The 24,311-nt window shown below is 55.2% G+C and overlaps 2 protein-coding genes across 5 annotated transcripts; both read left to right on the forward strand.

Annotated features, from left to right (window-relative positions):
• Positions 1–3,415: 3,415 nt before the first annotated feature.
• On the forward strand, positions 3,416–13,960 carry ZFP41 (ZFP41 zinc finger protein). The gene is made up of 2 exons (XM_027132332.1): positions 3,416–5,436; positions 11,800–13,960. The coding sequence occupies exon 1, from the start codon at positions 4,034–4,036 to the stop codon at positions 4,628–4,630; it is 597 nt and encodes a 198-aa protein (XP_026988133.1). The 5' UTR covers positions 3,416–4,033; the 3' UTR covers positions 4,631–5,436; positions 11,800–13,960.
• On the forward strand, positions 13,265–23,469 carry GLI4 (GLI family zinc finger 4). 4 transcript variants are annotated; one of them, XM_027132270.1, is made up of 4 exons: positions 13,265–13,378; positions 16,968–17,126; positions 17,817–17,918; positions 18,601–22,100. In XM_027132270.1, exons 2-4 carry the CDS (start codon positions 17,000–17,002, stop codon positions 19,530–19,532), a joined length of 1,161 nt encoding a protein of 386 aa, XP_026988071.1. In that variant the 5' UTR covers positions 13,265–13,378; positions 16,968–16,999; the 3' UTR covers positions 19,533–22,100. The 4 variants fall into 4 exon arrangements, with proteins under 4 accessions (XP_026988071.1, XP_026988075.1, XP_026988073.1 ...); XM_027132274.1 differs by lacking the exon at positions 13,265–13,378 and adding an exon at positions 14,085–15,622; XM_027132272.1 differs by lacking the exon at positions 13,265–13,378 and adding an exon at positions 14,085–15,115.
• The last annotated feature ends 842 nt before the right edge of the window (positions 23,470–24,311 follow it).

Consider the following 24,311-nt stretch of genomic DNA (forward strand, 5'->3'; position numbering starts at 1 on the left):
GAGGGAGTGGCCAGTGCAACTGAACGCATGCCACAGCGTGCCTGCTGCCTCTAAGGAACTCAAACAGGTGGTTGGCGGGGAGGGCACGAGTGAGGGAGGGGGCTGGGGTGAGTGGGGGGAGCCACAAGAAGAAGGAAGGGGGTGCGGGGGGAGCGAGGGGGGCTGAAGTGAGTGATGGAGTACAGGAGGAAGGGGGCACAAGAGTAAGGGAACGGGCGCAGAGGTGACTGAGGTGCAGCTAATGGGAGGGTGGCTGCGTGAGGGGGCGTGTGGGACCCCAGCGGAGTGGGAGGAGGTGGCTCGGGGGCGGAGTCCACCGTGGTGCACCACCGAGATGCTGGGGCCTCGCCACCTAGAGCGGCACCGGAAACGGCCGGCTGGGAGCCGGCTCTTCCTGCGGGCACCGAAGGCGAGCGGGCGGGTGGGCCAGCGGGGATCGCCTGAAATGGGAAACCAGCTGAGGGGCGGAGCCCTCCCGGGAGCACCACAGAGAGGCCCGGGCCCTCGCCTCCTAGAGCGACGCCGGAAGGGACGGGGCCAGAGGCGGGCCCTTCCGGCCGGCGCATGGGCGGGGTTGCTCGGCTGTGCAGCTTCTCGGCGCTGGGCAGCTGGGGAGTGGCGGGGCTCGGGGAGGAAGCGTCCCTCCTGGCCCGGGGACCCTGCGAGGGGCGCGCCCGCCCCAGCCTCCATGCAGGAATTCATTGCGTCCCTCTGGCGTCGCGTGGGCCCCCTGCCCAGAGCAACGGCACTCCTTTCTAGGCTCCTGGGCGCCACGGGGAGGAGGGCGAGGCTCGAAGACCAGCTCCGTGCGGATCGAGGTGGAGTCCCCGGGCCCAAGGCTGGCGAAGCTCTGTCAGGCGGCGCCCTCTCCTTGGCTTCGACACCGCTGCGGGCCCACACACTGCTTGGGTGCACGTTTGCCCTTGGATCTCCCACCACTAGTAATCCAGTCTCTCCCTTAGACCCCGGCTTCTGAGGACAAGTGAGGTTACCACGGAGTATCCTGCTGCAGGGGGATACCCAAAGCTTCATGTTACAAGAGGCCTGGCACAGAGAGTGAAGGAGCTACACTGGAGTCGCACAGCAGGTACCAGCACCCCGGCCTTTAGGCCAGGGTTCTCGTCTGCTCTGGCAAGGTGGATTGAGTTTTCTGCATGGCTGTAGCAGTCATCAGGCCTACAGGCCTGTGAAACGAAAAGACCAAGACAATGACCTCAGGTCTGCGCCGCTTTTAATAATTAAATATTTTATTCCTTGGTGTGCACGGGACTTAGAGAAGTGAGTACGTCCAGTCTCTGCCATTAAGCACCTGCCAGCTTGAGTTAGGCAGACAAGACGATTATCTAGAATGTTTCCTGAGCAGCAGTATGTGCAGGCTACAGCCAAGTAACTAGGGATTCAAGGATGAAAAAGACACGATCCTTGCCCTGAAGAGCCCTCGGCTCGTCGGGAGACTGCCACGTCAGTGACAAGCCACACGGGAGTGACAGGAGTCCTGGTGGGGGCACAGTTCTTGGAGCACAGCCGGCAGTTGTCGGGTTCAGGGGGTTCAAGGACCACCCCTCTCCATCAAGTGGGTCAGCACAGAGCCAAGCTGAGTTTGCGCCTTCCCTGGGGAGCCGTGGGCCAGAGGGCTGATATCACTTTCCTGTTGGTTCTTGGTTCTCATCTGTTTCCTACACCTGAGCTCAAACTCCAGCCTGGCTGACTGGGGCCGTGATCCTCTGCCCTGGTTCCGCCTACCTCCCCGGCAGAGATGCTCCCATATTTGTGCATGCTTCCCTCAGCCTAGATGGCCTTCCATCACCCTCAGTTCTGGCTCTCACCTGATGCTACCTCCCAGAAGCTACCTCCAATAGAGCCTTCAGAGAATGACGTTTACCTGAATCCAAGTCAGGTGTATCTAAGCATTTTCATTTAGAAGAAACCAGACTCTCAAACTCTTGTCAAGTTGGGAAGCCTGTCCAGTCATTTTATGCGTTGCCTCTGTGCATGGGAGAGTGGGTGAAAGCCCAAGTACCCCCTTTAACTTAAAGGGAATTCAAAGCATTTGTACCTCAAAACGTATGTCACTTGGGACATTATCACCCAGAGCACCACGTTTTAGGGTGAGACAGCCTGTCAGGAGATGGACCTCCCAGTAGATCGGGTGACCAGCACAGGTCATGGGAGGTCTTCTCAGGGATGATTTGAGGACTCAGAACACGATCTGCTTTCTTTGGAAAGTGTTTTCTCCTAATCTTGTGGAGGATTTCTTTTGCTAGCAGTTAAAGAGCCTGAAGCTTGTCAAGGCTTTATCCTGGAACTGCATTCGTTAGCACTGAGGGAAGAGGCAGGTCAACAAGACTCAGAAATAATACAGAAAAGCAATAGATGAAGGTTCTTAACCAATGAGACGTGAGCCATGCTGGTGATGCTTCTGCAAGCACCTGCCACTGGAACCGACTGATTCCTGTTTGAACTCGTGGTGAAGTTGGAATTCTTTTAGATGGGATTAGAGACAGAGAATGTCGGATTCTTTAGACAGTGCAAGCAAGATCGTAGTTGATTGTTCCCTGGGGTTTTGGCCTTCAGTGGATGAGTTGGCTCCAGTGAAGTGCCACAAGGAGAATGGGAGCCGCGTAAGGGAACCAGGGAGTGGGGTCAGGGAGGACTGCCTGAGAAGGGCCCTCAGAGCAGAGCTCTGAATGAGTGAGGGGCCAGCACCACCAACACCTCCTCTCAGGACCTGTTTCTAGGAGCACCCAGGCGCTGAGGCAGGAAGGAACGTGTGGCAAACCTAAGGATGGCTGCGGGGGTGGGGAAGCACAGGGGCAGCAGTGTGAGGGGAGCCAGTGGGGATTTGGGCAGAGATGTGACGGGGGTTCACTGGCTGCTCTGTGGAGGATGGACCCAGGGGAGGGCCGGGGTGAGGGTGGGAGCGAGTTTCATCCAGCTCAGAATCCAGGCTCCAAGTGATGGGAGGTACCTTCCATGAGGGTCACATGTGGCTCCCGCAGCCTGTAACTCCAAAAGCACGTTGTCTGGCCCCAAATACAAGAAGTGGAGAAGGAGCAAGTAAAGGGCGGGGGGAAACTCCAGTTTGGGGACCACGCGGCAGTCGTTGGTCCATGGTACACATGAGTCCTACTGGACGCAGGTGTGGAGATGCTGGCCCCTGGCAGAGGAATAAGAATTCCTTGGTTGGGACTTCCCTGGTGGCACAGTGATTAAGAATCTGCCTACCAATGCAGGGGACACGGGTTCGAGCCCTGGTCCGGGAAGATCCCACATACCGGAGAGCAATGAAGCCCATGCACCACAACTACTGAGCCTACATTCCAAAACTACTGAAGCCCGCGCGCTTAGAGCCTGTGCTCCACCACAAGAGAAGCCACTTCAGTGAGAAGCCCGTGCACCGCAACGAAGAGTAGCCCCCGCTCGCCACGACTAGAGAAAGCCCACACGCAGCAACAAAGACCCAACGCAGCCAAAAATAAATAAATTAATTAATTAAAGAAGAAGAGAATTCCTCGGTTAGCAACTGAGTAAACGATGATGCCATCGACTGAGATGAGGAAAACTGGGAACAGTGAGGTTGTGGGGGGTGGGTTTCTGGGAAATAAGTGCTCTGTTTGGTCATGTCCAGCCTGAGACTCGTTAGAGGTCCAGGTGGGATACGTGAGCAGGGGAGGGAAGGGGGCCATGTTCCCATGCCTCCCCCACCCCTTCCCTGCCCATCTGCCCCTTCATAACTCAGCACTCAGAGACCTCATGGCTGTGTTCCTCCCAAACACTCGTTTAATCTGATGTTCGTGGTCTTGTTTCTCTCCAGCCTCAGAAGGGTTGTTGGTGCTCTTCTCTTTGTTGCAGTTTCTGTTCCAGAGCTGCAGTTACCAGCTTGGGAAGCACAGCATTGTGTCCTAAAGCAAGACCTTTCTGAAGAAGTGGAGTCACCAGGGGGTTCGTGAGGCTGGAGGACTTTGCTGCTGGCCATTCTCCTTGGCCCTTGCCGGCTTCCAGTGGTCCTTCCTCTCTCCTGGGGACAAGAAGGATGGAAAAGCCCACAGGCAAAAAAAAGAAGGCACAGACCCCAGAGGAAGAAGTGCGTGTTCAGAAGGACACTCCCAAGGAAGATAAAGCATCTAGGAAAAAGAAGCCAAACCAGAGATCCACTTTGGCCAAAAAGCACAGTAAGGAACCCAGCCTGAGTCGTGAGGACGAGGAACACATGTTTGAGGCCTTCAGTGCTACATTTAAAGATGACTTTGAGGGGGTTCCTGTGTTCACTCCCTTCCAGAGGAAGAAGCCCTACGAATGCAGCGAATGTGGGCGCGTCTTCAAGCACAAGACGGATCACGTTCGCCACCAGAGAGTCCACACTGGAGAGAAGCCCTTCCAGTGCGCCCAGTGCGGGAAGACATTCAGGCACAGCTCAGACGTGACCAAGCACCGGAGGATTCACACCGGAGAAAAGCCCTTTAAGTGCAGTGAGTGCGGCAAAGCCTTTAACTGTGGCTCAAATCTCCTAAAACATCAGAAAACCCACACTGGAGAGAAGCCGTACGAATGTAAGGAATGTGGGAAAACCTTTGCCTACAGCTCATGTCTTATTCGCCATCGGAAACGTCACCCACGGAAGAAGCACTGAGTGTGGGCAAGCCATCCAGACTCAGAGCTTGTGCCCGCGAAAACTGTCCTGGCAGGCCTGCCTGGGGCTCCTCCTCCCTGGCGTCTGATCGGGCTGGGGGTCCTGCCGTCACCAGGAAAACCGCCCCAGCCAGGTCAGCAAACACCGGTGTGGCCAGAGACCTTTCTGGTCTAGAGAATCTCCAGGGCAAGACATCATGATAACAAGGCAGCTCCTCACAGCTGTGGCACCAGGGAGGCGAGTGTACAAACTGCTGTCCAGGGGACAGGCTTCAGACCCGAGCACAGTCAGCACCTCCCACTGCCACCTCCGCCTGTGACTCCCATGCTGGCTTCGGCCCTCCCACTGGCTCCTTTGAAGACTGTGCTGCAGACCTTTGGCCCACTGGGTCCCAAGTCCATCTCCATGCAGCCCGGCAGGAGGCCTGTGGCCCTGAGCTGGATGGCAGTGCTTCCGCAGCGAGCACTGGGGACCCCAGTGTCCCCCTGGCTGGCTCTGGTGGCGGTGCTGTGCTTTGTCCTCTGCCTTCCCTCCTCTCTGGAGAACCATTCCTTGAACTTGGCCCCTGCTCCCAGGAACTGGGCTCTCTGTGTGTCCTCCCACATCAGCCATCATCCCAGCTGAGCAGCCTTGACTCACCAGGTGGACCACTCAGGACACTAAATGCTGCCACTGTGGGCGCTTCCTGCCCTGGCTGTGTGAGGCCCCGGGATGTTGACGGCAGCTTGGATGCAGCCTTTGCCTGCCATGCGGCCTTTCAGACACGAGACGGTGGGCCTGCCCCCCAGGGCCAGCTCTCCGTGCAGGTTAGTTCCACTTCTCTGTGCTTGGCCCCCAGCTTCCATCCTACCCCCTTCACATCCACATGCTGTGCCTGCCCTTGGTTTCCCTCCAAGAGTGGTCTGGATGGGCTCCATGTTCTCCTGGGCGAGGGTGTGGTTTGTCCCAGAATTCCAGCACAGTATAAGAGGGGTGAGGTGACTGTTATCCAGGAAGTAATAGGGCTTTTTATCAGGAAAATGTTGACACCTACATTTTCAGCTCTTTAGACCCAGAAAACTAATAATGGCCTTGATCTTGGGGGCCCCTCCATCAGGAGACAGGAGAGAGTGCTCCCAGTGGAAACATCCCTCCAGGTTAAGATTTGTACTCTTGTTCTTTCTAAAAGCTATGACGTTATAACAGCTCTACCTGAGCTCGCACCTCTGCTTCACAGCTCGGCAGGCCCTCCTCCTACCCCGACAGGCAGGCCCCAGGTGTGACCTGTGATCCTGCTCTCACAGTCCCGGAACTGGAGATGTGATGAGGCAAAGTTGTTCAAACAGGTGCCAGGGTCTGGCTCAGGGAAAACACACCTGTGATCCTGGGTGGGGAAAGGTTGCTATAAAGGAGGTCACTGGGACATTTGGCAAACGTTGGGTCTAGACTGTCCACAGGGGAGGTGGGGGGGCACATCAGTGTCAAAGCTCCCTGGTTTGATGGCCTGCAGCCATCCCAGACAACGTCCTTGTCATGAAAGATGCATGCTGAGGTCTTAAGGGCCACAGGGTCATGACATCTGCAGTTTGCTCTCAAAGGCTGAGCAAAGAAGCAATAACAACAATGCAGATTGGCAGGTTGACAAACACTTTCTGTTAAGGGACAGATAATAACTGTTCTTGGCTTTGTAGCCATAAGGTCTCTGCCACAACTCAGCTCAGCCATGACATGCCATAGCAATTACAGCACAGGAACGGCCAATAAGCCTTTATTTACAGAAGCAGGTGGTGGGCCGGATTTGGCCAGTTTCAGATGAAGGGTATGTGACACGTTCCAGGGGTGTCTGCATCTGCTTCGGTTTGGTTTGGTTTTTATTTATGATGGTTTATAATATACCATGATGGATATATTGTTATATGTAAAATATTGTATAAATGTACCGTAAATTACAACACATCACATGTACTATAGAAAAATTCTCATTTTCTATGTTATTATGTTTCCACGTTAATACCAACGGGAAGCATTTTTTGTGGCTGCATAATGATCCATTAAATAAAACGTTGACTTAACCTTCTCCTAACAAAGGCATGTAGGCTGTTTCCAGTTTAGGTCAATAAAAACAAGGCAGTAAACATCTCCACATTTAGGGCCAACAGGACGGGTTGCCAGAAATGAGCTGACGGGGAGATCATTCTGGCAAATTGCCTTCCCCCAGGTTGTGCTGCATAAGTGCCCCAGCAGTGCACAGGTAGCAGGTGGGTTTTAATCTCACCAATTTGATGGGAGAGAAGAAGCATTCTAATCTGGTGTCTTCGAGTTCTAGAGAGGAAGCAGGTGGCAAAGAGCATAGTCTCTGGAGCCAGGGGTTACTGACTCGACCCTCGTGCCTTGGAGATGTGGGACCTTGGGCCCGTCCTTCACCTCCTTGTGCCTATGGTTCCTCAGAGATGACTTGGAGGCATTGACAGTGCTCAGCCTGGTCAGTGACTGTGTGTGACCTCAGTGCCGTGCTGACCCCCAGTTCAGCCGCTGTCAGCTCCGGTCACGTGTTAGTGTCCTTAGTGAGCGGACATTTTTCCACAGGCATGAGAGGCGGCTGTGCAAGCAGACAGCCATCAGTCCCTCTCTCAAGAGAATGAAATCAGCCAGGAAAACAAGAGAGACATGAGAAAATAAATCACACAATCAAACTAAAATCAGTCCACCGTCTTTTTTGCCTCCTGTCATTTTGGTTCAGACAGACAGGCTCATTTCCCATTTCTTCTGAGTTAACCATTATGACACCACATCACCACCAAGCACTGAACCCAAATCTTTCAGATAAATCTGTTTTGATGGGTTTTTTGTTTTTTGGGTTTTTTTTCTATTGCTCTTCAAATGAAACCCAAATTCCAGAAAAAGAAAACCTTCTAAGTAGCCTGAGTCAAAGAAGAAAAACATAGGCTTCCCTGGTGGCGCAGTGGTTAAGAATCCACCTGCCAATGCAGGGGACATGGGTTCGAGCCCTGGTCTGGGAAGATCCCACATGCCACGGAGCAGTAAGTCCGTGCACCACAACTGCTGAACCTCTGTCTAGAGCCCATGAGCCACAACTACTGAGCCCACGCACCACAACTACTGAAGCCCCCTGTGCTCTGCAACAAGAGAAGCCACCACAATGAGAAGCCCGCGCACCGCAACAAAGAGTAGCCCCCGCTCACTGCAGCTAGAGAAAGCCTGCACACAGCAACGAAGACCCAACACAGCCAAGAATAAATAAATTTTTTAAAAGAGAGAAGAAAAAAATATAATGAAAGTTATAAAATACTTAAACCTGGATGATAATGAAAATACAACTTGCCAGAAATTCTGGTGTAACTAAAGCCAAACGGAAATTTGTAGCCTTATGTGACCAGCAGAAGAGCTGGAAATCAACAAGCTAAGCATCCAACTTTAAAAGTGAAAAAAGGCCAACAGAATAAACTCAGAGTAGAATGGAGGCAATAAATTATAGAAATTAATACGACTAATGGGAATGGAGAGCATTTTTAATAAAAGTTGGTGCTCTGACAGGACTATGAAAATTGACATTCCCTGGCAGTGGAATCCAGAAAGAGAGAAGGAAGGAGCAAAGGAGCTCCTTTAGGAGTGAGAAGGAGAGCTCCATTAGGAGTGAGAAGGGGAGGATAATGGCAGATACATCAGAGATTAGAAGGATAAACTGTCGAACCAAGAGATGTGAGAACTCAAATGAAGTGGGTTATAGAAGAAAGATGAGTTACTGAAGCCAACTCGAGGAAATAGCCTGAAGAATCCTCTAACCAGACAGATTGCTTTCATAGATGACATAAATTCAGAGATGCATAGACGACATAAATTGCAGAGGAAAGAACACTCCCAAATTTGTTCTACGAGGCCACCATTACCCTGATACCAAAACAAGACAAAGATACCACTAAAAAAGAAAATTACAGGCAATATCACTGATATTATGCAAAAATCCTCAACAAAATAACTAGCAAACCAAATCCAACAATACATTAAAAGGGTCATACACCATGATCAAGTAGGATTTATCCCAGGGATGCAAGGCTTTTTCAATATTCGCAAATCAATCAGTGTGATACACGACATTAACAAACTGAAGAATAAAAACCATATGGTCATCTCAATAGATTCACAAAAAGCTTTTGATAATATTCAGCACCCATTTATGATTTAAAAAAAAAAAAGAAAACTCTCCAGAAAGTGGGCACAGAGGGAACATACCTCAACTTAATAAAGGCCATATATGACAAACCCACAGCTAACATCATACTTAGTGGTGAAAAGCTGAAAGCATTGCCTCTAAGACCAGGAACAAGACAGGATGTCCACGCTGGCCACTTTTATTCAACATAGTTTTGGAAGTCCTAGCCACGGCAATCAGAGAAGAAAAAGAAATAAAAGGGATCCAAATTGTAAAAGAATAAGTAAAAATGTCACTGTCTGCAGATGACATGATACTATACATGAAAATCCTAAAGATGCCACCAGAAAACTGCTAGAACTCATCAATGAATTTGGTAAAGTTGCACAATAAAAAATTAATACATAGAAATCTGTTGCATTTCTATAACAACAAAAGATCAGAAAGAGAAATTAAGGAAACAGTCCCATTGCCTACATATCAAAAAGAATAAAATACCTAGGAATAAACCTACCTAAGGAGGTGAAAGACCTGTACTCCAAAAACTACAAGATGCTGATGAAAGAAATCAAAACTGACACAAACAGATGGAAAGATATACCATGTTATTGGACTGGAAGAATCAATATTGTCAAAATGACTATACTCCCCAAGGCAATCTACAAATTCAAGGCAATCCCTATCAAATTACCAATGGCATTTTTTGCAGATCTAGAACAAAAAAACCTTAAAATTTGTATGGAAACACAAAAGACCCTGAATAGCCAAAGCAATCTTGAGAAAGAAAAACAGAGCTGGAGGAATCAGGCTCCCTGACTTCAGACTATACTACAGAGCTACAGTCATCAAAACAGTATGGTACTGGCACAAAGACAGACTTATAGATCAATGGAACAAGATAGAAAGCCTAGAGATAAACCTACGCACCTATGGTCAATTAATCAATGCGAAGGAGGCAGGAACATACAATGGAGAAAAGACAGTCTCTTCAATAAGTGGTTCTGGGAAAACTGGACAGCTACATGTAAAAGAATGTAATTAGAACATTTTCTAACACAATATACAAAAATAAACTCAAAATAGATTAAAGACCTAAATGTAAGATCTGATACTATAAAACTCTTAGAAGAAAACATAGGCAGAACGCTCTTTGACATAAACTGCAGCAAGATGTTTTTGAATCCACCTACAGTAATGAAAATAAAAACAAGAATAAACAAATGGGACCTAATCAAATGTAAAAGCTTTTGCACAGCAAAGGAAACCATAAACAAAACAAAAAGACAACCCACGGAATGGGAGAAAATATTTGCAAACGATGCAACTGACAAGGAATTAATCTCCAAAATATAGAAACAGCTCATGTGGCTCAATATCAAAAAACCCAATAAAAAAAAATGGACAGGGCTTCCCTGGTGGCGCAGTGGTTGAGAGTCCGCCTACCAATGCAGGGGACACGGGTTCGTGCCCCAGTCCGGGAAGATCCCACATGCCGTGGAGCGGCTGGGCCCGTGAGCCATGGCCGCTGAGCCTGCATGTCCGGAGCCTGTGCTCCGCAACGGGAGAGGCCACAACAGTGAGAGGCCCGTGTACAGCAAAAAAAAAAAAAAAAAAAATGGACAGAAGACCTAAATAGCCATTTATCCAAAGAAGACATACAGATGGCCAAAAAGCAGATGAAAAATGCTTAACATCACCAATTATTAGAGAAATGCAAATGAAAACTACAATGAGGTTTCACCTCACACTGGTCAGAATGGCCATGATCAAAAAGTCTACAAATAATAAATGCTGGAGAGGGTGTGGAGAAAAGTGAACCCTCCTGCACTGTTGGTGGGAACGTAAATTGGTGCAGCCACTATGGAGAACAGCATGGAGGCTCCTTAAAAAACTACAAATAGAACTACCATACGACCCAGCAATCCCACTATGGGGCATATATCCAGAGAAAACCATAATTTCAAAAGATACATGCACCCCAATATTCATTGCAGCATTATTTACAATAGCCAAGACATGGAAGCAACCTAAATGTCCATTGACAGAGGAAAAGGTAAAGGAGATGTGGTATATATATATACAATGGACTATTAGCCATAAAAAAGAATGAAATAATGCCATTTGCAGCAACGTGGATGGACCTAGAGATTATCATACTAAGTGAAGTAAGTCAGAAAGAGAAAGACAGGTATCATATAATATCACTCATTTGTGGAATCTTAAAAGAAAATGATACAAATGAACTTATGTACAAAACAAAAATAGACTCACAGACTTAGGAAACAAACTTACGGTTACCAAAGGGGAAAGGTGGGGGGGGGGGATAAATTAGGAGGTTGGAATTAACATATACACACTACTATATATAAAAATTGATAATTGACAAGGACATACTGTAGAGCACAGAGAACTCTACTCAATACTCTGTAATGACCTATATGGGAAGAGAAACTGAAAAAGAATATATATATATATACCCACACATATATGTATGTATAACTGAATCACTTTGCTGTACACCTGAAACGAACACAACATTGTAAATCAACTATACTCCAATATAAAATAAAAATCAAAGAACAAAACAGTCTATAGCAAATTAAACCTTAAGGTTAAATGTTAAACGGCATTCTCTTTGAAAACAAGCAGTACAGAGTTTCTGCCATCACTATTAATATTCACGTGGACCTTCCCGGACCAGGGCTTGAACCCGTATTTCCTGTATTGGCAGGCAGATTCTTAACCACTGTGCCACCAGGGAAGTCCCAAGTTTTGAAGCACTTTCCTTGAAATCTTGTTACCACCCAGGGTGGGTTACATGGGTTGAGCCACAGCCCGCGCCCCCTTCCCCACCTTGCTCTCCTCCAGCCCCTGTGGCCGTTATCCCCACCAAGTACCAGCCTCCGCGTGTCCATGTGCCCAGAGCCTGGCCTCATTCACACCGTTGGCATTGCCCAACTGTTGATCATTTCCCAATTATCAACCAGGTGATAATTGCGCTTCTTTATTTATTCAAAAGGTACTTCTGTCCTTTTTCGGCTGTGAAAGCAGATCCGCCCCAAAGCAAGAAGTTCCTGATGAAATATGCGTGAAAAAGAACCTCACAACTAGCAAAACTTCCACGTTCCTGAGCTCCAGGGAGGAACAGAGATCAAGAAGGAAGGGAAGAGAAAGGCCGTGGTAAGAAAGGACACCCCTGCGGTCCACATGGCTAGGCTGCAGGAGGGGCGTGCGGGGACACGGCGCGGAGGGCTGTCACTGCAGCGCGGGCGCTGTCACTACAGGGCAGGCATTGTCACCGCAGGGCAGGTGGCCGGGCAGCAGACACTCCACCCTCGGGCAGTGCCTGCCGTCGGGTCAGGTGGAGGTGGAGGGAAGTGTTCCGTCTGATAGGCCGTGTGAAGGCAGTGAGATGAAAAGGGGAAGCAACCGCAGGGAGACGTCTCGAGATTCTGAGGCGCTCAGCCCCTCCCCCTCAGCCAGGAGTGCTGTAGGACAGGCTCCAGGAGGAAAGAGCTGCAGGCCAAGTCAGAACCTCCTTGGCCTCGGAGCTTGTCCCGGCAAACGCCCTTCAGGGTGTCCCCTCCCCACTGAACACAGGAGAACGGTTAAAGCAGCGACCGCAAAAACACGTCAGGGCACCTGAGTTACCGCGCAGGCTCCCCGCTGCCGGGGCCAGCACGGAGGGCGCTGGGACGGCATGACCTGGCGTCAGAGCGAAGGCACAGAGGACCTTGAACGGGCGTGGGGACACCTGCGGATGTCCCGGGGACGTGACGTCTGTGGTCCTTCGTGCCAGACCCTGTGCTCTGAGGGCAGCTGGCGGTGCGGGCCACGGAGCAGGCGGGGCCGATGGGCTTCAGCCCAGGTCGCCCTCGCCAGTTCCACTGCACCCCTGGGGAGGCTCTGGGCACCAGCATGTCACCTGGGCTTCATTTCTAATGGCCGCTCATGTCTGTCCCCATTTTGGGCACCGAGATGTGATCATTCCTTTCTTCTGCCGGTGAGCTAGACACCAAGACGCGCTGCAGAGTGACACTGGGCTGGCCTGGGCCCTGGGGGCAAGGCCAGGGCTCCGAGTCGCCCTGCTTGCAGTAGAAGCCCCTGGTGTGGGGGCACTTGGGCATTTGCTCTGGAGCAGCACAGACAGAGGTCACGGTGAGGGTGGGGTTTTCAGTAAGCTAAGATGGCGGGGTAAAGGGGGTGTCTCGAGGCCCACGGAAGCAGTGTTGGGACCAGAGAGGGAAATGGCGGGGGACAGGGCGGGAGTGACCCGGGATCCACTGCCTGGGGTCAGGGCTGTGCTCTGAGAGGCAGCCGGTGTCTTCAAGGACCCCTGCCCCGAGCTCGGAGTTCACTGCCTCCTGGCTGCTTGCGCACAAACTCCAGCCACCTGTCAGCAAAGCCGGGAGCCGGAGGTCCTCCCCTTGACCAGAGCCCCTACAGGATCCAGGCCCAGCCACAGGGCGAGGCTGACGCTGCGGACTCCACGGACGGGGATTTCCAAGGCCTGAGGACAGCCGTCCCTCGGGATGAGCTCCCAGCGCCCCGGCCCCACTGCCCACAGCGATCTCGGCACTGGGAGGCCCCGGTGTCAGGTACGTCCGACACAACCTGCGAGCTCCCTGTGGGCCCGCGTGGCCTGTGTCCCCGCAGCCTCACCCACGCAGCATCCTGGTCCTGTTTGCCTTTAGTGTCCTGCCTCTTGGTGTTACTGCGTGTTTGTTTCCTGGAGAGCTTCAGCACTGGGGGTGCTGCTCGTCTCATGACCCCTGGTGGACCGAGGTGGCCATGGGCTACAAACGCCTGTGCACAGCGGGTGGCCTTGGGCCTGTGCTGGGGCGGATGCTTTCCCCAGTCTAGTGTTGCTGACTGTTATTTTTAGTCCTAGAAATGCAACTTTCCAACTAGTCAAATTTGTTGAACTTTTACTTGATTATATTTTCACATCCTTCAGTCCGTGGAAAGCAAGTGTGGTCTACCTTTGGGGTAGATGTTCTCTTTTGTTCTCTCCTCGCTTTCCCGGGGCTTGCTTTTCACGCGGTGTTCTCTTAACCCAGACGGCTGTTGCGCTGGTCCCCACGTTTCTTCCCAGATGCTCTGGGCATCCGTCAGTGCTTCCTTGTCCTGCTGCCTCTGGATCTTGTTTTCTCCTACAATAAACATCTGTTCTGACCTGTTCACTGCATTCAGCTGCTCTCCCCACAGTCAAGAGTCCCCAGGGAGGTGCCACTGCCTCAAGGGAGAGACCATCTCCCAGCTCAAGGTCTGGCCCAGGCCTGCAGAGCCAGAGGCCCAGCTGGTCACTGCCTCTGGATGTGTCTCTTGGGGGCCGCCTCATCTTAACCAAACTTGTAAGAGACCAACACACAAATCAGAAAAGGAATGTGCTAACTTAGGATGGGCATGACCCCTTGCTTCAGCAAAATACCGTGTCCCTCAATAGACACCCCTCTCTGAGCCTGGATACAGGTTCCCCTGCTATCCAAAAGCAGAGCGTTCCTGTGACACCTTCCAAGGCCGAAATGGCATAAAGCGAAGAGGCACTTAGTTACCTTGTTAGGACACGTGTTGCTCACGGCGCACAGGGCAAATCGAGACGAAGCGCAGACGCTCCCAGACGCGGCTCGCAGCCCCGGCAGCCTGGTGCTGAGTGCAGTCCCACAGGAGCTCGGCAGGGGCCGCTCTCGCTGCCTCGGTTGCAGCTGCTGCAGAACAAATGCTGAGCGCTGTTTTCACTTTTTGCCTTTATTCAAAAAAAGCTAAAATCCTGTTTGGCTTTGTTGGAAAACAGGTACTAATGTAGGTCTCTTGTAAAAGCAAAGTGGTGTAAAGAGAACTTTCAAAAAGCAGGGGACATTTTTCCCTGGGAAACAAAGTTAGGCCCTGTCGTTGCTTCATGCCTACAGTGTGACGTGACCTTGCCTGCCCCCAGACCCTGTCAGCACCCCGTTCAGGTCCTGAGCTCTGACGCGCTCTGTCAGTCCTCCCCTCTGTGCCCCTGCTCACTTTGCCTCTGTTAGAGCAGATGTTCTCACGAGGGGCGATTCTGCCCTCAGGAGCGGACGTTGGCAACACCTGGGGACATTTTTTTGGTTGTCCCAACTGAGGGGAGGTACTATTGTCAGTTGCGGGGGGCAGGGAAGCTGTTCAGCGTCCTAAAGAGCCCAGGATGCTGAGGGTGGGGACCCGAGTTAGATCCGTGACTTAGGCGAAGGGCCAAAGAGAAGATTCACGAGGCCGGAGAGAGAAGAGTAAGCGCTGTCGGCTGGAGGCTTCAGAAGCTGGAAAATGAGGAGAAGCAGCTTTCGGCAGAAGCCTACACACTTGACAAGGTGCACGTCCAGGCTGAGAAGGCTGGCAGGGCCTGGGGATGGGGTCGCGGGTAACCCTGACAGTGGGGCAGAGGTGGGAAGAAAAATGGTGATTGGCTAAAAGTCTCCATGGGAGTAATTAGAACCCCTCAGGCCTGTCCACCCTCATGGGAAACAGAAGGCTGCCCCCATCCCTCTGAAACTGAACCAGCGGGACAGACTGAAGACGAGAAAGGGTGAAAGTCCGGCCCACGGCCACCGCTGTCCACCATCGGGGAGGACACATCCAAGGAGAATTAGGTTGTGTGCATTTCCATCACAAGCCCCCTCCTCTCCCCTGCCATCTCCCCGTCTCCCTCCTGCCTGAACCCCGAGGTGTCCTCTTGCCCCGCCCATAGCCCCCGAGGTCACCAAGGCACCGGTCCGCCGGGGACCTAGAGCGTCCCGGAAGTGCGCGAGGCCGGGCGGGCGGGGCGCGGGAGCACTTCCGGCCGGCGGGCGGGCTGGCGGCCACCTCCCGATCGGAAGGTGAGTGGGCGCCGGGCGGCGGTGGTGGCGGCTGCGGGGCACCCTCGGCCCAGCCCGCGCTCGCGCGTTGTCCCCGCAGCCGCCAAGACCTTGGCCTCGGCCGGGCGTGGGGGGCGCGGATGGCGGGACGCAGGGGGCACACTGGCCCCTGACGATCGCGGGTGTTCGTTTGCGGGGCGCCTCCCCACGCGCCCGGAACCCCAGGGACGGGAGCTGTGGTGATGCCCACTTTGCAGATGGAAAAGAGGCTCAGAGCTGCCCCTGGCCCGAGGTCCGTGGCCGGACTCAGCCGGGGCACCCTGCTCTCCGCTGCCAAGCGCCCCGAGTTCGGGCTCTTTCCGGCGGCGCACAGGCTCCAAGCTGGGAGGCGGAGTGGAGGAGGGTTTGCTCCTGGGCCGGTGCCGTTTGTGTCCCCTCTGCCTTCAGCCTGTTGCAGCAGCGTAGACGTTTGCACTGGCGTCCCTTCGTGACCGCCACCTCCCCTCAGAGCCCGGCTAGGGGTGACCGTGCCCTTTCCCAGATATTTAAAATGTGGCATACCCAGATGTCAGCACTGCAGACCCACCGTGTGTCCACTTACCTGGCTGTGGGTGATCCTTCCCATCTTTAGGGGCTGAGGTCGGGGGCTGACCCAGGAGGCCCCCACTGGTGAGGAGCCCTGTGGCGTCTGCCTCCCTGCTTCCTTGAAGCAGGTACTGCCTGCACCGTTATTGGATGTACATTACCTTTCATCCTTCCCCTGCCCCTTTTCACTCCCAGATAAGGCCTCCTACTTCATGGAAGTGTGAAAGAAAAATCCTCATTTTAGACCAACCTATTCCGGCAAACCAGACTAAAGAAAAGTATCTTTGACCCCAGAGGAGGCTCGGAGCACCCTAGGCGGGGCTGGGATGTGAGGGGTCCCAGTCTGCGGCCTCTGAGGGGGGTTTTCCTCTCTGGAAATGTCTCGTTAAGATTTAACCTAGGACGTTCCTGCTCCGGCAGGCAAAGTCAGTTCTTTGCGCTCCCCAGGGCCAGCGGCCCCCAGCTGTGACGGGGGAGGTTTTTCCGGGAGAACCAGCTTTGCTTTTCTCCATGGGCAAGGCCTTGGGTTGGGAGGACATTGCGGGCATTGCTGGGGGGAGAGCTTGGGTTCAGTTCGTGTGGGTGCGCTGGTGCTGTGCACGTGGTAGAACACACCAGGGGCCCCGGTGGCCTCGCACGGTGGGCCCCACAGGTTACCTCCTGGCGCTTAGTTCCTCCCCCGGGGGAGGAGCCTCCAGCTCACCTGTGGCTGATCGGCCCCACCCCGCACATCCCTCTGACCCCCTCATGTCGCCGTGGTTTTCGTTTCCCCGGCTCCCAGGTGTGCAGTCCTCCAGCAGGCCTTGGGGGAAGATGGCAGCCCTGGGGGACAGTCAGGAGCCCCCTCATGTCCTGTCCACTGTCACTTTCGAGTCACCGGAGACACCTGGAGCCTGCCACCGCCACGAGGCCCAGCTTCACCTCCACGGCCATCAACATGGTACTTGCCTCCCTGCACCGTCACTGCGGGCAGGCAGCTCACTGGGCGCTGGGGCTCCTGCACCCTGGTGCTTGGGTCGGGACTCGGGCAGCAGTGCTTGAGGCTAGGGGTCGAGCTGTGTGAGCAGTGGCTCCCTAGAGGACAGTCCCTTGGAGAATGTTTCTTTAGGGGATGAGGGGTGCAAAAAAAGAAGCCTCGATGGCCAGGCCTGTGTGAGAGGAGTCAGTCACCTTATCTCCCTCTCCGAGCCTTTGATCCCACGCCAGGAAAATGGTCTCCAGAGTTCTGGGCAAGCTGGTTTGGGTGGGGACCCCCAGGGACCTGCAGGGATGGAACCATCAGCCTTGCTCCGCCCCCCGGCAGGGTCTGGGGGTGTCCAGGTGTGGAAATAGCCGACAACTGGTCGGGGAGGATGTCCAAGCCCTGCGGTGTGTGGTGCCCCTGGACCCTGCTCACACGCAGCCGTCAGGGAGTCCGGGGTCCCTTCCCTGCCCCATGTCCCACAGGAGGCCTGGCCTCACTCCCCTCACAGTCGAGGACACAAATCAGCTCTTGGTAGCCAGGACGAGGACCCAGGTAGATGTGTTCTGTCCCACTCAGCGAGCCTCCAGAGGGCAACGAGGTGTGTTGGGGGGTACAACCCGTTCTAGAGGAGGGGGAGATGAGCCCCAGCCCCGCTGTGACCCTCAGGCTTCCCCGGCTGCAGCCCTGAGGTGCCCTCCCAGCCACCACAGGAGGAGGATCTCCGGGACGTGGAGGAGGTCCAGGCTGGCAGAGACACCTGCTGGCCAGGTGAGCAAGCGGAACCTGCCGCGGGGCCCCGCCCAGAAGCGCGTTTACCTGCGGCTGCTGCACTCCAGGCTCTGTGCAGCGCCCACCACCGCTGCCAGGCCCCGGGGCCCCACTTGTCCCTGGCTCAGCGCTCACTTCTGTCCCCCACAGCCCCTCCCCCCGTTCAGTCCCGGTCTTGTTGCTGACACTTTCTGGGCTGTGAGAGCAGCGCAGACCCCCATATCCACCTGCCTGTCCGGCTAGAGTGTCCGACTTGGGAACACTGGCCAGCAATCGGGGAGTCGTCCTGGCACCCCTGTGTACTGCCCTTGACCTCCACTTGTCCCCTAAATCGAGCTCTGGTCCCCACCCCCTTCCCCTGGGGCTTCGCTCATCCAGGCCCTCAGCTCCTCGTTTCTCTCCCTCCCCACCCCACCCCCCGCCTCTCTCCCCTAGAGAAGCCCTTGGGGTGTCCTCTGGGGATCCGTGGAGCAGCTCCGGGGCCGTGTGGGCAGCGTCCTCAGGATCAGGGGCTTTTCTGCTTGGCTCTGAGTCTGAATCTCCTGTCAGGTTTCCCCCCTCCACATGCGCGCGCACCCTGTGTGTTCTCACCCTGGTGCTGTCATCTGGAACGGGGCGGGGGTCCCCGCGGACGGACAGCCTGGTGGGCGGCTGAGTGCTCTCCGCCTCTCCCGTTTCTCAGATCCCGAGTTGGAGCGCGAGCGGGCCCCGTCGTCTCCCCAGCCGCACAATCCTGAAGATGAGGTGGACCAGGACACGGGGGTGCTCAGGACCCTTCTGAGGAGCCTTCCCCATAGACCCAGGTGTGGGGACAGCTTGGGGCAGGAGTGCAGCCTGGAGCGGCCGTTAGGCCAGCCGCCGGGGGCCGGGCCCCGCCCCCAGAAGAGAGGCACCTGGCGTGGGCCGCTCGGGCTGCAGGGAGCCTCGGGGACAGAGGGCGGCCCGGGGCGCGCCGACGAGCTGGCGGGCAGCCTCGGCCGGGGCTCGGGCCTCGGGGCCCGGCAGAGTGGCCCGCGGGGCGGGAAGCCGCACAGGTGTGAGGCCTGCGGGAAGAGCTTCCAGTACAACTCGCTGCTGCTGAAGCACCAGCGCATCCACACGGGCGAGAAGCCCTACGCCTGCCACGAGTGCGGCAAGCGCTTCCGCGGCTGGTCGGGCTTCATCCAGCACCACCGCATCCACACGGGCGAGAAGCCCTACGAGTGCGGCCAGTGCGGCCGCGCCTTCAGCCACAGCTCGCACTTCACGCAGCACCTGCGCATCCACAACGGCGAGAAGCCGTACGAGTGCGGCGAGTGCGGCCAGGCCTTCAGCCAGAGCTCCAACCTGGTGCGGCACCAGCGGCTGCACACGGGCGAGAAGCCGTACGCCTGCAGCCAGTGCGGCAAGGCCTTCATCTGGAGCTCGGTGCTCATCGAGCACCAGCGCATCCACACGGGCGAGAAGCCCTACGAGTGCCCCGACTGCGGCAAGGCCTTCCGCGGCCGCTCGCACTTCTTCCGGCACCTGCGGACCCACACGGGCGAGAAGCCCTTCGCCTGCGGCGCCTGCGGCAAAGCCTTCGGCCAGAGCTCCCAGCTCATCCAGCACCAGAGGGTGCACTACCGGGAGTAGCGGGCGCGGGGCCGCGCGTCAGCAGCCTGAGGTCGAGGCGAGTTCCCGCGGAGGGCTCCTGCCTTCGCGCCTCCTGGCTGGCGCAGCCGGCATCTCGTGCGTGTCCCGAATAAAGTCTGTGTACTTGACGGACGCGGGAGGAAGGCCACGTGGCTGCCCCCCATCCCTGAGGGCTCCTGTCGGCAGAGCCCACCGCGTGCCCTAGCGGCCGAGGCCTGCGGGCGTCGTGACTTACCAGAGCCATAGCCAGGGCGGGGTCAGGCACCCCAGGACGGGTGGTTTCCAGATTGGGGTGGGGGGGCCCGGGCTGCCCGCTCTCCCCCTGGGCTGTAGTCTCTGGCGGTTTGGTTTCCTCATGCATCTGGGAGAATGTGTGTGGCATGTTCTCTCTGCAGCAAGCCCTCGGATCTGCTCTGTTTGCCTTCTCACCCTGCCTCTGCACCTACTGGTGGCTGCCTGAGGCCAGCGGGCTTCAGTGGAAGGTGGCCCTGCCCAGCCTTCATAGCTGCCTCCAGCCCCAGGAAGCCGGGGCCCCAGGGGGTTCCCCGCTTGACAGGTCTAGGCGACTGCAGCTGGGCATTGGCTGTAGCCGGCTTCAGATCTGCCATGACTGCCCTGTAGCTCCCCAGCCCCTGTGGTAAAGGGGAGAGCCCAGCTGGGTGGGGCGCCTTCTGTCTGCCTTCCTGCCTGCTCCTTCCTGGACAGCTTTTGGACCCCCACCCCTGCCGCCTGCACCACACACGGAGGAGTTGCCCGGCCCCTCTCCAGGGTATAACTCCGCCTCGCCTCCACATCCTCTTTCCCAGTGACCCCAATGGAGAGCCCTGTGGTTGGGCTGCCCCGCCTCTCCAGGCTACACTCCCAGGGCCCCGAGGCCATCAAGCGCTTTGGACTCCCCCACGAGGGTCAGAACACCTCCTTGAGTCGTCTTTGCTGGTGCACTGTGACACCCTGGAAGATGGGGGACATCGCCTTCTCCCCAGCCCCCTGTCCCTAATACCACGTGGCTATTGGGTATCGTGAAGCTTCCACCTTGGGCAGCCAGGCCGCGGAGCGGGCGAGCAGAGCCCCCAGGGCTTTCCGGGGAGCGGTGGCTCAGCCTGTGCTCCAGAAGGGTCATCCTGCAGCCTCAGCACCAAGGCTGGACTCGGATACCTGCACCACAACCGGACTTAGCGGGCAGCCCCAGAGCAGAGCCTGGCGGTCCTCCACACTGTCCTAGACTGTCCTGGAGGTGGCCCGGCAGACCCTCGGTGACGGGACAGGGACAGGGCGGGAGCTCCCAGGCCACTGAGCAGCAGGCGTGCAAGCTAGGAAGGCTGCCCGGAGGAGGGGAGCGTGGAATCAACCGCCCCCAGCTGCAGCTCCTCGGTGCCAGGAGATAAACTCTCAGCAAAGGCTCTGTGTCCTCCCTTGTCGCGTGCGGCCCGCCGAGATGGGCTGAATGGCATTTGCATTTGCCGGCTTGGGACCGGTTCTCTCTCGAGGGTTCTGTCTGATGCATTCAGCACTTCCCGGGAACCCTGAACGCCTGGCAGGACCGAGACGAGGACTCCTCAGGGCATCTTCTCTGCCCGTTGTGGCTGCCCAGGTTTATCAGTATCTGGCTGCACAGGACGTTATGGTTCTCGACCCCTGACCGCTCCTGGGACGTGGGTACAGCCCGGAGTCTCTGCACTGTCCTCCTGCCTCGTGTCCGGCACAGGCGTCACGCCCCTCCTCCCCCGCCATGGTCATCCTCCGGTTCCAGCTCTGTGCCCCGGCCTGCTCTGGAGCCTCTATCCGCCCTGGGTGCGAGTGTCTCTAGCTCAGCGGCCACTGTCCCTCGCCTCCCGCTGACCCTGTTATCTCCAACCCCATGGGCTGCGCTCCCTCCCACCCGGGCCCGTGTCCTCGGCTCCAGCCAGCCTCATGCTGTTCCCTGAAGTGACCCACTGGTCTCCGGGAGACCAGGGTTAGGGTTGCCCAGGCTGCCCTGATGCCAGCCCAGGCACTTACTGTCCCTCACAGAGCCTGTTTCCTCCTCTGGAAATAGGGGCAGCCGTCTGTTGGCACCGCACAGGGTGATTGGGAGGATGGCCATAGAATCCTTTGCACGCCACCAGGCACACAGCAAAAACCCATAAAAGGGGCTCCTGGAAAGGCTCTGTCGACAACCAGGGACAGGTCAGGAACACTGTTAATGGACAGCCTCAGCAGAAAGCCACCTGGGGCCAGGGCCGGCCACGGCGAGTGTAAACATTGAGGGAGACAGAGTGAGGCACCAGGAAAGCGGTCCCTGTGCATTTCAGAGCCCAGGAAGTGGTCACTTGTGTAGGGGCAGTATCTCCTTTCGGCCCTAGAAGTAAATAAAAGCCCTATAGGAGCTTGAGCCCTAAAGAAAGGTGGCCCTGTGAGGAGCTCCCAGGGCGCCGCACAGGGAAGAGGGTCCAGGAGCTGACAGTCCATCTCGGGCTCTGTGCGGCGCAGAGCGGGCTGCGTGTGCCTGTGAGTCGGGAAATAACGACAAAGCTGGGCCTAAATGTGGACACTTTTCAGTTGGATACAAGGGGTTTTATTTTTACATGATATAAGCAGTGTGGCATGATGGTTAAGAGAATCGACTTTGAAACTTAAAGCCCAACTCTACACTGAAGTGTAAGGTTGGACAAGCTATTAGTCCCCAAATTTGTTTTCTAATTAGGAAAAAGAAAAAGATGTATTAGGGCTCTCCAGAGAAACAGACTCAATTGGAGAGATAGGTAGATAGGTAGGTAGGTATTCTTAGGAATTGGCTCACGAGAATATGGAGGCTGAGAAGTTCTGAGACCTGCAGTCGGGATGCCGGAGACCCAGGAGCGCCGATGGCATAGTTCAGTCTGAAAACCGGCAGGCCCAGGACCCAAGGAAAGCCAGTGTTTCAGTCCAAGTCCAAAGGTAGAGTGAGACTGACGCCCCAGCTCAACAGTCAGACAGGAGTTCCGTATTACTTTGTCTTTTTGTCCTATTCAGTCGTTCAGCTGATTGGCTGGGGCCCACCCACGTTAGGGAGAACAACCTGCTTTACTCAGTCTGCTGCCTCAGATGTTGATCTCACTCAGAATAACGTTTGACCAAATATCTAGACGCCCTGTGGCCCCGTCCAGTTGACGCATAGAATTAACCGTCTCAAGCAAGGATAAGACTGTACTTAATGCCACAGGGTTGGCCTCATTCCTCCTGATACGGATGTGCCCTCTCCCCGTGACGCAGAGCAGAGCTCAAAGCAGCCCCAGACCGATTCGTATCTATTTTCACCACTAGAACGGTAAGGGAAGCGTCCCGGGGAAGGGCTCTGCTGGTTCCTGCTGGGCTCTCGTGCGCTCGCTGTCCGTCCCTGGGCCAAGGGCTGTAATCAGGGAGGTGGCCCAGAGATCGTCATTCAGCCTGATTCAAGGTCACACCCATGGCTGGCTGCAGGATGCTGGGATGAGCAAACAGAACCATAAGGTCCTCTGCACACGTTTTCAGTACCAGTATTGTCCACGCGCTTGTCTTTTTCAGTTGCTATGCAACATTCCATATCGGGCTACCTCAGTATCCCAAGGGTTTCGGACTTTGAGAGACCCCAGATTAATGATGGCCCAGAGGTGGAAGCCAAGACGTGGTCTATGGACTCATCTGCCCTGTGCCGTGTGCCCCAAGCAGGTGGGCAGGAAGGCGGCTCTCCCCACAGCCAGCTTCTAAGGACACTCACTCTACTTCGTAGCCCAGCTCTGCCACTCATTTCTATGCCACCTGGGCAAGGTCCGTATCCTCTCTAAGCTGCATCGGTAAATTGGCGATAGTGATTCTATGGGATACATCACGAGGTTCTGTGAGCGCTAAATTAGACCATCATGTGAAGAACCAGCAGAGCACAGGCCAGAAGCAGAAGTTAACATCCACTTCCCACCTGGAAAATACACATCCTCCCTCATGATAGTTTATTACGCTCATTTATTTCCATCCCATTCATTCAGTAAACCCTTTCGGAGCACCTGCTCTGGGCTGTGCACGTCCCCATCTAGGAGGCTGCTTTTCCACACAGCACGTCACACCCAACTCCGTCCTCGGTGCGCAGCACGGTGGCGGCCTGTGCACTGATGCCCGGTTAAACAGTCACTGGGGTCACCCAAGTGTATCAATGGTCAGATCCCCTGACTTTATCTCTTAAACCCAAGGCTGCAGGCTAAATCAGATCTGGCCGGACTTTTCCAACTCCACTAGGGAAAGTGAGACAAACTGTTCTTCAGGGGTCTCTGAGCTGAAGGAGGGGTTATGCCAGACCCAGACCCCTGAGGAAAGAGTATCAGAGGCTCCTCCTGGGGGCAGAGTTTGCTGAAAAACACAGATTCCCAGGCTCCACACCAGGGAAGACAGATTCAATAGGCCTGGGGTGGAGTCAGGGAATCCGGATTTAGTTCTGACACCCCCACTGAAGTTGACAGTGTGCCAGGCTTGGGAACCTCCGGTATCATCTAGTCCCTCAAAGCAGGTGCATCTGCATAGGCAGTGGTCCAAGCCCCACTCAGACACCACCTGGAGAGGCAACCCGAACTGCTGGACAGCTCTGCCTTGCGCCAGGATCTGCCCTCTCACCGCCAGCTGCTCCCAGCTCTGCCCTCTGGGCCTGTCGTAGCCTGGCTGTACTCACTGGTAGGAAGAACCCTCAGGATCTGAAGGTAGTGGTCAGGCCAGGGTCCATCTCCCCGCTGCGGTTCTTTTCTAAGCACTCAGTTCCCTCAGCTGGTCGCAGGGTTTGTGGACTTGCCTTAGCAA

The sequence above is a fragment of the Aethalodelphis obliquidens genome, unplaced genomic scaffold (assembly GCF_003676395.1).
Source record: "Aethalodelphis obliquidens isolate GAN/ISIS:26980383/991018 unplaced genomic scaffold, ASM367639v1 scaffold41, whole genome shotgun sequence".
Classification (NCBI taxonomy): domain Eukaryota; kingdom Metazoa; phylum Chordata; class Mammalia; order Artiodactyla; family Delphinidae; genus Aethalodelphis; species Aethalodelphis obliquidens.